At 49.3% G+C, this 13,199-nt stretch overlaps 2 protein-coding genes across 2 annotated transcripts; both read left to right on the plus strand.

The window, feature by feature from the left end:
- Nucleotides 1-3,409: 3,409 nt before the first annotated feature.
- LOC101640966 (zinc finger protein 74) lies at nt 3,410-8,943 on the plus strand. Its single transcript, XM_045289577.1, has 5 exons — nt 3,410-3,545; nt 4,177-4,262; nt 6,876-7,002; nt 7,497-7,554; nt 8,871-8,943. The coding sequence occupies exons 1-5, from the start codon at nt 3,509-3,511 to the stop codon at nt 8,941-8,943; spliced, it is 381 nt and encodes a 126-aa protein (XP_045145512.1). The 5' UTR covers nt 3,410-3,508.
- A 251-nt stretch (nt 8,944-9,194) lies between these two features.
- ZNF74 (zinc finger protein 74) lies at nt 9,195-10,559 on the plus strand. Its single transcript, XM_045289578.1, has one exon. The coding sequence runs from the start codon at nt 9,195-9,197 to the stop codon at nt 10,557-10,559; it is 1,365 nt and encodes a 454-aa protein (XP_045145513.1).
- The last annotated feature ends 2,640 nt before the right edge of the window (nt 10,560-13,199 follow it).

Raw genomic sequence — 13,199 nt, forward strand, 5'->3', positions numbered from 1 at the left:
AGCCCTATTCAGTGTGAGAAATGTGATTTTCGGGATATAAGAATTATTGGGACCTACCGGAGGTTGACTACTCCAGCAAGGAAAGCTAGGGTAGAGTTGCTAAAACTGAGTCTGAAATGAGGACCTGATGCCGGGGGCTTAAGTGGAGAGGAAATGTTTTGAGAATGATGAGGGCAATGAATGTACAAATGCGCTTTACACAATTGATGTATGCATGGATTGTGATTAGAGTTGTATGAAAAAAAAAGAAAAAAAAAAGAGTTGTATGAGCCCCTAATAAAATGATTTTTTTTAAATGAAGAAAAAAGAATTAACAGTCTCGTACAAATGTGCTTTACACAATTGATGTATGTATGGATTGTGATAAGAGTTGTATGAGCCCCTAATAAAATGAGTAAAAAACAAACAAACAAAAAAAACTGAGTCTGTGGTCAAGTTCAGGGGGTGGGGTGGGGACCTCTGTGTCCAACCTCCGCTTACACCTTTGTCAGGCCAGCCCTTCCATAGCCTGGTCATGAACTTGGGTTCTGGAGTTTCTCGGGCCTAGATTCAAAGTCTGACTCTGTTATCTCCTAGTTGTGTGAACTGGGACAAGTCACACAGTCTTTCTGTAGTCCTCTTATTCAGCCAAGATAATACATATCAAGCCCTTTGAAACCCGCTTGGCACATGCTCAAAAAGAACTCAAACTCATTGTCATGGAGTCATAGTGACCTGATGGGACAGGCAAGTGAGTATCTGAGGCTGTAGTTTTTTGTTGTTCATCATTTGATTGGGAGCTCTTACAGGTGTCATAACATTCCATAATTCAAATAGATCATACATACTTGTACAATTACTAATACAATTGGTTTCAAAACATTTACTTTCTTCTTGAACGCTTTGACATCAGCTCCCCTTTATCCCCCCTCCTCCACCCAGGAGCCCTTGTTTTATATATTATTCTATTATTTTAATTAGATCTATTTTTAGCTGTGTCTTATCCCATCCAATATATCCATTCACCTAAAATTCTGTTACTCACTTCCCATGAGTGGGCTTATACTTGTACAATCACCATTGCTATCAACTCCCCCACCTCCATTCCCCACTTTCCCCCATGTTTCCCTGTATATACTCTCAGGGAATCATTACTCCCTTTGCTGTTCCTGAAGGGTCATCTATCCTGGCATTCCTGCATTTCACGATCTTCACTATACATGTGAACATATGTAGGTATAACGGTATCAATGAGGGGAATCCTAAGCCTTAATAGTAAGGGTAGGAAATATTAAAGAACTAGAGGATAGTTATGTGTTTCATCAGTACTATACCCCACCCTGAATTCCTCATCCCCTCACCCCCACATGGCCCCTCTGTGAGGCCTAATTAACTTGCAGGTGGGTCTTTGGGTCTTCACTTTATCCACGCTCCTTCACATCAATGTGATGGCTTGTGTTTGAACTTCTGATACCTGATCCCATCGACGCCTCATGATCACACAGGCTGGTGTGCTTCTTCCATGTGGGCTTTGTTGCTTCCTTGCTTGATGGCCATTTGTTTGACTACAAGCCTTTAAGACCCCAGATGCTATATATTTTTAATAGAGGCTGCAGCTCTTTACAGAAGTAAAAAGTCTCATCTTTCTCCTGCACAGAGCAGCTGGTGGTTTAGAACTGCCAACACATAACCACAACACCATGGCACATGGTTAGATGGTGTAGTAGTTACGTATTGAGCTATGATCCTCAGGGTCAGTATCTGCTATGAGTCGGCATCTGCTATGAATTGGCATCCACTCTACGCAGTGAGTTCTTGGTACAGTAAGGAGCCTAGGTCAAGTACTGATGCAGTGCTAACTGAAAGGTTGGTTGTTCAAACCTACCCATTGCCCAGTAGGGAATATACGAGGCCATCTGCTTCCATATATATTTACCATCTTGGAAACTCTGTGGGGCAGTTCTCCTCTTGCTTATAGGGTTGCTATGAGTCAGAATCTCCTCAACAATAGTGTGGTGGGTTTCCTTTGGGCTATTGTTATTAGTGTTATTCAGTGTGTTAAGGTTAGGGTACTGTGCTAAGGTTGGGTCAGTATTGGAATCAGGATCATCCAGCTTCTCTGAGAACAAGTTTGGGGCTCTCCTCACTCCAGGAGTCTCCTTCCCAAGGGCTTCAGCTTCTCCTGAGGAAAAAAAATCCCTGTCGGTTCCAGCCCATCGCTTCTTGTCCCTACACTTCTAGTCTAGCCCATCACTACAAAGGGGGCCTGCGCTTTTTCCTGCAAACTTGGATGTGAGCCAGTGGCATGAACGAACAGGACATTTATACGCTCCTGGGGACCCCTTTCCCTAGCCTATGTCCTACACCTGCCCCTCACAATGAGAGAAAACTACCCCCCCTCTACCCATCGCTTCCCAGTGACAGGAACTACAATTCCCAGAAGACTGTGCCGCACGTGGGCCCGCAGGACACTCGCAGGGAATTAGACTCAGACGCCTGCGCGTCGCGAAGGCCTCCGGGAGTTGTAGTTCACGTCTGTTCCGCGCAGGCGCATGGTTCGCGGCGGCCTCCTGGCAGCGCCTTTGCGGTGGTTGTGGTTCTCTGTGGCAGGCCCGCGGAGTCCAAGCTTCTGCCGCTTGGTCGCAGCCGTCCCAGGGCCCGAATGGCGGCCGTGTGCCGCGTCCACTGACTCTTGGCGACTGAGGCTGGCCCTGGGCTTTGCGGCGCCGGTCTCCCAGAGGAGTGTGTGATTGGTGTGATCGCACGCCCGTTTGGGGGTGTGTGTGTGCGTTTGTGAGATAGTGTGGACGCGTTCACGAGTGTGTGTGTTTTAGACAGTGTGGCTGCATGCGTTTGCAAGAGGATTGTGTGTGCATGTGTAAGTGCATGAGAAGGTTGTGAGAATTGTGTGTACTCGTGTTCCTAAGAGGAGTGCTTGCTTGCATGAGGGTGTGAGAGGGTTTGAGTTGTGGGTGCGTGCATTTGTGTCGTGTATGAGAGCGTATGTGAGTGTAAGAGTGAGTGTAAGCATGTAAGGTTTGTGCATGTATGCGGGAACATTTATGTTTGCATGTGTGTGTGCACGAGTGTGAAGATGTGTGTGGGGTGCGTGTGTGTGTGTGTGAGTGTGTGTGTGTGCTGAGTGTGATGCAATGTGGGAATGTGTGAGACAGAGTGTGTTTGCCATGCCTGCCTGGCCCCGTCTCTGTGCTAGGGCACACAAGGAGGAGTTGTATGCCAGTACAGGGGATGCTGGGATAGGTGTGTGATTGTGCTTGGGCCCTCTGATCTTGTGGGTATGTGTTTGCTCTTCGTCAGCCTGCCTAGCCTCTCCAGTGCAGCACAGAGAAGGAAGCTCCGTGTGTGTGTGTGTGTGTGTGTGTGTGTGTGTGTGTGTGAGACTAGGCACATGTGATGTGAATGGGCATGTGTGTTTGCTTGTGCAGCCCCGCAAGGCTCTCGTGCAGACTGCTGTCCCTGTGTCCTTGGAGAACTGCCCATCCTCCACAGGACATTGTCCAAAGGTACCATGGAGGCCCCCACCTGGAAGCAGACTGAGCAGACAGGTACAGCTTGACTTGGTCAAGTCTGTGGACTCCCTGTTCTGAGGCCCACTCTGAGAGGTCAGGTGAATGTTCCAGAAGTACCCAGCACCATCAAGTCTCCTGCTGCTGTGTGCTTCGAAAGTCACAAGCAGACTATGGCAGGAAGGGAATGGCAGTAGTTCTAATCCATGCATGGAGGTGTCTGAGATACTGACCCAACTAAACCAAGTGCCACTGAGTCAATTCTGACTCGTGGTAACCGTACAGGACAGAGTGGAACTATGCCTTAGAGTTTCCATGACTGTCAATCTTTACAAGCAGCTTGTCAAATCTTTACAAGCAGCTTGCCTCACTTTCGCCCAAGGAATGATTGGTGGGTTCAGACCTTCACCTGGAGGTTAGCAACCTAATGCCTCACCCACAGTGCCACCAAAGTTCTGAAGACACCGATGGAATTTGTCTCTGGTGCCATATGACATTGTGTTAGAAATATCAGGGTTTGTCCTTACCCTGTCTCCATACCCTGCCTGGGACAGTTCTTGACTCCTCTCTAGTCCCATCTGTGTCTGGGGTGGGATGGACTTTCTCAACACAAGAGTCTGGTAGCTGTGTACATAACAGTCCACCCCTTGCCTCATTTCGTTCTACCCAGCTCTGTCCTCTCAGAACGCTACTCATCCCTTCACAGAGAATACAGTAGAGACGTTGGGTCATGGTCTTCTGGAAGCCAGATCTGAGGTGAGTGGATATCGTTCCTCCTTTTGAATGTCCTGTTCTTTAAAGTGAATACATGCCTTCCCTGCCCTGGATCTTCTGCAGTCATGTTAGGACCTCCATCCAGAGCCTTGCTCTGCAGTCCTCAGGAAGTTCTGGGCTGGGGAAATACTTCCAACCCAAGAGTCGAGGTGAGGTGCTCTACCTGTGCTCTCTAAATTTTTATGTTAAAGCATAATCTCTATGGAAGGCTACAGTATTTAATATTTAGCAGTAAGTGCTTCAAGTCCTCTTCACGTTCACCAGGTTGTGATATCTGTATATCATACAGCATTTTCCATTGCCTGCCTAGATGTGTGTTCTATAATGTAGTCAGCCATCCTACTAACCCCATGAGTTTCTGGGCTTTGGTGATGTCAGTACTGCAGTGCCCTGCCTTGCAGTCATAACATTACCTATAAGCACTTTGGTTTCTGTGGTATCAGTACCCAGAAGCAGCTAGGGATAGCTTTTCATATGCCCACTCTAAGTGCTTCTCCACAAATTCACTAGGTTCTCTTTTGTGTTGCTCTAGTAGGTAAAAGAGACAATGTTATCTTACTTTTATTCTGGTTCCTGTTTTCCTTTCTAATCTTTTAAAAAGATTTAAAAGATGTTAAAAGATTTAACCCTCTAACGCCTGAATTTTTAATTTCAGGGGGAAAAAAAGTTTTTGCTTTTATTCTTTATTTTCATAGCTATCAATATATATTTAGATATACATTTAATTAAATGTTACAAAATCGTCATGCTTGGCGTTATAGGGTTAAATCAACATTTTAATATGGTTATTGGCAACTTGCCCTTTCTCCTCCTGGAATGGCCTTTTGCCTTTTACCCATTTGCCTCTTTTTAAACTTTGGCGAGAATTGAAAGAGCGTAACACCTTTTCTATACCTCCTTGATCAAATCAGCAAAGATCTAAATCTGGCCAGATTTGCTGCCAGTCTTTGTAAAAAAAAAAATAATAATTTTTTTTAAAACGAAGGCATGCCTGAAAAGGATGAAGGGTTTTTGTTTCATTCCCTTCCCCAGGAACAGCTGACATGCTGATGACAGCACCCAGCGATGGAGCACCTACTGTGTGTTCGCTTTCTCATACTCGCTAGAGCACAGATTAGAACTGCTCTGTGGCGGCTCGGAGGTTATACATCCTTTTAGGAGCAGAGAGCCTCATTTCTTCCCTAAGGAACAGTTGGTGAGCTCTGAGCCCAACAAGTAGCGCACGGTGCTGTAAGGGCTGCTCCCCGCTGTGCTGTTGAGGACTCCTCGTGTGCGGGTCATTGACCCCAAACGTGCTCATCTCATTGCTGTATGGTATTCAGTTGTATCGTCATCTCTGAATGTTGGGCTTTCCAGCTGGGTTCTAGTTTTGTCCATCGTCCTAGGCTGGGCGTGAACTTGAAATGGATTTTCTAGACCTAGGGAATGCATACTCTTGGCTTTACTTGTTACCAGTTTTGATCATTGGCAACCTAAGATATCATTGAAAATAGGGCCTGGTTCTTAGCCATCTTCACAGTCCCTGGTGTGTTTGAGCTTCTTTTTAATTACACAGTTGTATTGGTATATACGTCACCTCCTATAGAATTCCATAGTTCAGTCACCTGTTTGAGCTGCTTCTTGCAGCTGTGGTTTCAGTCCCTGGCATGGTGGGTGTCTCTCAAGTCCACTGACCCCCTGCTTTACCAAGCATGATGTCCCTTTCCAGCCTCTGGGCTTTTCCTGAAGCTCTGTCTCACCTGCATACAAACAGTCATGTTGACTTTCAGAATGCATGCCCCCTGACACCTGGCCAGCAGTGTGAGGCCGTGCCTCCCACCCCCATGATTACGAACACTTGGTATTTTCTAGCTTCACACATGTCACCTCGCTGATACTGTGAAGGAGACCCATTGACACAGCAGTTCAATCCCACCAGCTTCTCTGTAGTTGAAAGATGAGGCTGTTTGCTCCTCCATACAAATGTACAGCCTTGGAAACTCTGGGGAGCAGTTCTACTGTCCTATAGGGTTGCTATGAGTCGAAATCAACTCATCATAGTGGTTGTTGTTTTAACAGATATGAAATGACATCAAGATTTTATTTTTCATTTCAGGGTTTCTAACCAAAGTAAGTTTCTCTCCGTATGCTGTGTGAGACTTGGGTGGATTCTGTTGGGCTCCTTTGCGCATGTCATTCCCCTGCTGTGTTTCTACATGGTTTATCAAAGTGCCATACAGCGAATTCACACTTCTGTGGAACAGACAAACCAGGTTCTGGTTTCCGGTTATGCCAAGTCTCTCTACCACCAAATTGCTCTCAGTTAGAGCCATACTGCCATACTCGGAATTGAATTTTATACGCGGCATGAACCAAACCACTGCCATTGAGTCGATCCTAGTGCACAGGAGACAATTCATCCGGGAAGCAGACCACCACATCCTTCTGGTGAGGAGCAGCTGATGCATTTGAACAATTGATCTTTCAGCTCAGAGCCCATTCATTGCCAGGGGTCATTTCCATGATTAAGCCCTTAGTAACTATGTCATCCACTCTTAAGTGGTCATAAAAGCAAGGGGAAGGAGCATGGTGGCAAGCCTACGTGTCTCATTTCAGGAATTGGTCACATTCAAGGACGTGGCTGTGAACTTCACCCAGGAGGAGTGGGGCCAGCTCAGCTCCCCCCAGAGAGCCCTGTACTGGGATGTAATGCTGGAGAACTACCAGAACCTCCTCGCCCTTGGTAAGATGGCTCCCTGGTTGTCTTCCCCAGGGTCCATGCTACTGAGCATGGCCTTGGTGCTGCCCTTGCTGCCACTGTTGGGGGGTGTCTCGAATTGGTTCCAACGCAGAGCAGCCCTCGGGGACAATGGAACAAGACATTCCCTTGGGCGCATGCACCAGCCCCACATAACACATGGAAGGCATGGCTTCTCATGGCTGTGGGGGCCCACATGTGGCTTGGGGAGTGGGACCCAAAGGAGTTGGGCTGACCCTGCAGAACAGAGGGGACCTGGACTTAGTCTCTCAGATGAGGAAATGGATATCTTAGAGCCTAGGGTCTGTGTTGGATATCCTGACCACAATGAGTCCCAGAGGCTTCTGCCTTCTGTTCCTATTACACAGGTTCCCCACCCTGGGAACCCCCCTGCAATGCCATCTTATCCTGCTGCATGAGCTTGGGTCTCTAGCTCACAAAACAGCAACTAATGTAGCTCCCTTTCTTCTCACGGACAGGGCCTCTGGTCTGCAAGCCTGCCAGGATCTCCCATTTGGAACAAGGTGAGACCCCGTGGTACATGCATAGAGTCCATGTCGCTACCTGCCCAGGTGATGTGCACACACTGGGGAAACCTCACTTACCTCTGCTCTGGCTTCCTCTTCTCATTCAGTCTTGGCCCCATACACATGTTCTCAGTCCCCTTCTGGACCTTTCCCTCCTTCCTTCCTTTCTCTCGACATGTGTGGAGACCATTATGTGCAAGAACACAGCAGTGATGGAGCTAGGTAGACACAGCCCCTCGCAGACATGTTCCTTGTCTTCATCCAGAGGAAAAAGACAGCTTCTTGCATTTTTTCTTGCAACAAGCAAGGAACTACCTGTGAGAGTAAAGCTCACAGGGAGACAAACCTGCCCCACCTCTCAATGCCTACATTTCTTTCAGAGGTGGTCCCCAGGCCCCAGGAAAGGCAGCCTGGGATGCAAAATGCAAGAGGTTCATTGAGCTTTGCGTTGTGGTGGCAAACTACATGTTCGAGTCCCACACCTTTCATGAGTACAGTTGACTGACAGCAGTTAAACTGATCATGTGGACTGTCATCATCACCGTGCGCTGGCAAACCTCCACCTCTCTAAGGAAACAAGCTCAGAGCCTCCTGAGACAGTAGCTCCCTTTCTCCCCCGCACCTCCCTTTTGCCTCTAAACCCATCCACTTCCATCAAGTCGATTTTGACTCATAGCAGCCTTGTATAGTGTTTCCGACACTATCTTTATGGAAGCAGGTGGCCTCAGTTTTCTCCTTCAGAGCAGCTGCTAGGTTCAAACTGCCAACCTCATGGTGAGCGGCCTGACATATCCTACCTGCCACCAGTCAGCTTTGGCCTGTCAACCTTTGCTGGTCCTAGACACATCTCCTACAAATGACACCAGACCGGCTTTGTCCTTCTGGGAGCGATGAGCTTCCCTCAACATGACACCTTCCAGGCCAAGGCCACCACATCTACCAAGGGTTGTTTATAACTGTTCAAAAACCCACAGCTAGAGCTAGAGAAAGTCCTCTTAGCTTCAAGTTTTCAATAGGAGATGCGGAAGGAAATGGCTGGGAAGTTCTCTGTCCCTTTTGGCACCAGGGGAGTTTGAAAATCTCCTTCTTTGCGGAAGTCGTAGGTGCTCAGGGCCTGGCATGATTTTAGAGGCACCGTCGGTTTGCCAGCATTTCTGTGCTGACTCTTGGCCAGCTCACCCTGCCCAGCAACCTTCTGTTTTCCTTCTCTTTCTGATGCCTCTGCAGTGGCCCCTCCCTGCTGCCTCCCCTGCCCCCCTTGACGTCGGCTCCCACATTCCATCCAGACGGTGGCTGACCATTGACTCTCTGCCTCTACCGTTCCAGGTCTCCCACTCTCTTGCCTCTGTACCTCTGGCTGGATTTTGGGTCGAAATCCCAGCTCCCCTTTTTCATCTGATCCTAGAAATGCATCCCACACCCCTTTTTTTTACAGAGTCGGGGCTTCCAACTACCACCAGCGAGGAGAAGAAAACAGGAAGACAAAGGAAGGGGCTCTGTCTTTACAACCCCAGCTGGGGCGATGCCTGGGGCCATGCAGAGCCCCAGGTAGATTCTCAGCCAGGAAGCAAGGGGGCCTCCGGGAAGCCAGCGAAGGACTGGCCACTTGGCCAGTCCGAGAGAGGGCCTCCTCCTCTCAGGTCAACCCTCATGCAGCACAATATCCCCACACTGGTCAGCTCCCATGACAGACACGGGACAGACTTCCAGCTCAGGGATAAGACTGTCACCCAGCAGCGGAGGCCGTGTGCAGAGAGAGACATCCTCCAGTCCACTGACCAGGGGAAGGGCTCCCAGGTGGGCAGGTCCCAGGGAGCGGGCCCGGCGGAGGGCCTCTTTGTGTGCAGCGAGTGTGGTAAGGCCTTTGGGCAGAGCTCTGCCCTGGCCCTGCACAGGCGATGGCATGCCCGTGAGAAGGCTTACAAGTGTCCGGAGTGCGGCAAAGCCTTCCCCTGGAGCGCCAGCCTTGTGGAGCACCAGCGGACCCACACGGGCGAGAAGCCCTTTTTCTGCGCTGTGTGCCGCAAGGCCTTCAGCGGCAGCTCCTCTCTCATCGTGCACCAGCGGGGCCACACGGGCGAGCGGCCCTACAAGTGTACCGAGTGCTGCAAGGCCTTCAGCTGCAGCTCCCTGCTCCACATGCACCGGCGCATCCACACGGGCGAGAAACCCTACCGGTGCGGGGAGTGTGGCAAAGCCTTCAACCAGAGGACCCACCTGACACGGCACCTGCGCATCCACACGGGCGAGAAGCCCTACAAGTGCGGGGCCTGTGGGAAGGCCTTCACGTGCCACGCGTCGCTCACCGTGCACGAGACGATCCACGGTGGCGAGAAGCCCTTCCAGTGCGGCGAGTGCAGCAAGGCCTTCCGCAGCCGCTCGCGCCTAACCCTGCACCAGCGGGGCCACACGGGCGAGAAGCCCTTCAAGTGTGGGGCCTGCGGCAAAGGCTTCAGCTGCCACGCGTACCTCCTCGTGCACCAGCGAATCCACAGCGGTGACAAGCCCTTCAAATGCAGTGAGTGTGGCAAGGCCTTCGGCTCCCACGCTTACCTCGTGGTGCACCAGCGGGTCCACACGGGTGAGAAACCCTTTGACTGCAGCCAGTGCTGGAAGGCCTTCAGTTGCCACTCGTCTCTCATCGTGCACCAGAGGGTCCACACCGGCGAGAGGCCCTACAAGTGCGCCGAGTGTGGGAAGGCCTTCAGCCAAAACCACTGCCTGATCAAACACCAGAAGACCCACTCTGGGGAGAAGTTGCGGAAGTGCCGAGAAATGTTCAGCTGGAGGACCCACCCCGCCGAGCACCAGAGACAGCGCAACCCAGAGAAGCCCTTGGCTGTCCAGTTCAACCAGTGCTTGCTGAGCACCTATGATGGACCTGGCAGCCGGCTGGACACAGCGGGCCAGGGTCTGCATGCCGGTGGCACTATTGATGCAGTGGATGTGGCAGAGCTGCTGTGTGCAGTGCAGCCCTTGCCCAGCAGAACGTTGCCCCTAGGGGGGCAAACCTAGAAATTGATGAGATTTCTCCCAGGCGTCACTTCCCAAGCCATCACAGCCAGTCTGCCACTGGTCCCTGCCCGAGGTGAGGGCAGCTGTGCTTCTGCTCTAAGTGAACCGGCCTTATTCCCTGTTCAGTGTCCACAGGCAGGGACTCCTCTGGAGTGAGAGCCATTCTCCTCCTCGAAACAGAAGAGGGATCCCAAGAAGAGAGCGTGGAGGACCACCTGGGGTTGTCTGACACCCTCCTTTCCTGATGGGTGGGAACTCATTGACAAGAGGAATCGGTCTTTCCTGACGATCAAACATCTGCCGATGGGTCCTTGAACAGCCACCTGGCACCCGGTCATCAAGCAGTGTCTTCTGTAAATGGTTATGTTTGAAATCAAACAGAAAACAGTGATCGTTCTAAACGATGTTACTTTCCTCACCGGGACACGCGAACATTACTTTATTCCAGGAGGGGAGACCTTATTGGATGGCCGATGTGTGGAGAAAAGTTAATTTCCTGAATTCACTTCATCCAACTAGCTCTATAGTCAAGTCATTGCTTCCTGTCAGCAGTTGGGAGATTAGCTCCCCGGTGGCCACTGGAGCATGGCTCAGCCTCAGGGTAGCCAGGTCCAGTCACACCTACAAAATACCTTGCCCTTATTGCTACCATTGTTAGGTCATATCGAGTCAGTTCTGACGCATAACCACTCCACGGACAACAGAACAAAACATTGCACGGTCCGTCGTCATCCTCACAATTGCTGTGTTTAAACTCATCGTTGCAATCACTGTGTTTATCCATCTCAGTGAGACTTCCTTGTTCTCTCTGACTCTCTACTATTCATGAAGTCCTTTTCCAGCAACTGGTTCTCTTGATAACATGGCCAAAGTACATGAGCGGAAGCCTCACCATCCTCACTTTTAAGGAACCTTCCAGCTATACTTCTTCTAAGACAGATTTGTTCCTGTGACTCCAAGGCATATTCACCCTTCTTGACGCTTAGTAGTGGAAAATTGGGAGCTCAAGACAGATCCCTGTGCACCCAGGGAAGGTGGGTACTGTATCAGAGTAGATGTCTGCCTTCTTTGGCAGCTTCTGTCTAATAGCCATTGAGGAACCACTCCACAGAGAAGGCTTGAGAGGGGACGACTGTCAGCTCCGGGGAGATGGCTCTGAAGCCACCCTATATCACATGCTACACCAAACCCAGAGGCAGAATCAGGACATAATCTCAGGAGACACCGAAGTCAGTTGGCATAACATCGTTCACAAAGAGAGTCAGACCCGAGTGAGTAGCAACTGGAGTCTTAAAAGCTGTGAGCAGCTCACCCTGTCTATCTTATCTAGATAGACACCAAAAGGGGGGGAAAAAGACCATACAAATAATTCCAAGTCTAGATTAAGAGTGAAAGGTTGGAGTTTAGCCTGTCAATCAGGTTGAAGCTTGATGAACTCATTTGCAGGTACGACAGAGATAAATAGCTCGCTAGAGGTGGGACACTTACTCGATCCCTGAAAGATTCTCGACTGACAGTCACATGGAGACAGGCTGATGGCAGCCAGAACCTTGGAGTTGGAGAAGCCACGTGGAGACCCTTGCCAGCGCTGAGATGCTTACACTGCCACTGACTGGACAAGACTTTCCACCCACTGGCCTGTGTTCATCCTGCATTTGGCATTATTGCATATGCTTCCTGAGTCTGAAGAGGAATTTATAGATTGGTATTGGACATAGGGGCTAATAATCAGACTTATGGACTTGATCTGGACTGGGCTGGGATGTTCTCTCACTGTTCAATTGCTCTTATAGATGAAGCTCTTTCTTATACCTAAAAAAGAAAAAAGCTGTGAGCAGCCATCGCATCGGCAACTGCTGGCCTCTCCATGTCCAGAGAAAAAAAGAATGAGAACTAGAGGTTGCTTGGAAACAACTGTTCCAATGGACTAATTGACCATGCCAACACCAGTCTCCACTGGCCTGAAACCAGAAGAACTAGATGGTGCTTAACCACTACTTTCAACTATTCTGAAAAGGATTAGAAAAATAATTAGAAGGTCCTGCACAGAACTCAAAACCACGAGACCAAGCTCATTTAGAGATCAGTGGGACCCCAAGACTAGGGCCTTAGTTACCTTTCAGGCCTGGAGCTAAACTCCCTTGTTAGAATAACCAACCATTTAAGATCAAAATGGCAGAATTTACACAAGGACCAAGTTCAGAGGGTTAGGAAAGGAAGAGGATACAGGAAACAGGGAATGCGTGAGATTAGTAATGGTATATTGAAGGGATTTCAATAGATGAATTGAAGCAAAATCTGTCTAAATTGCTGAATATAAAACATGTTCTGTTTTAGAAACGTTCAACTAATCTAGAGCAAAAAGTTTAGCACACACACTCACAAAACCCAGGCCTGCCTATGCATGCCCTGTACTCCTGGCAGAGATAGGAAGACTGTGTTAACCTGGAATCAGTATTAGGCCAAGGCATTAGACTGGGGACCATAACATACTGATAGCATGGCTAAGAGTGGGACTTCATTGGGTTCATGTGGAACTTGTACATAGAATGAACAGGCATACTGCATGGTTTAAATCCAGAAAGATGTGTGTCAGGGTCATATCATACTTATTCAGTCTACATGCTGTATGTGGAGCAA

The sequence above is a fragment of the Echinops telfairi genome, unplaced genomic scaffold, assembly GCF_000313985.2.
Source record: "Echinops telfairi isolate 266 unplaced genomic scaffold, ASM31398v2 ScPeMD7_29;HRSCAF=101, whole genome shotgun sequence".
NCBI classification, from domain to species: Eukaryota; Metazoa; Chordata; class Mammalia; order Afrosoricida; family Tenrecidae; genus Echinops; species Echinops telfairi.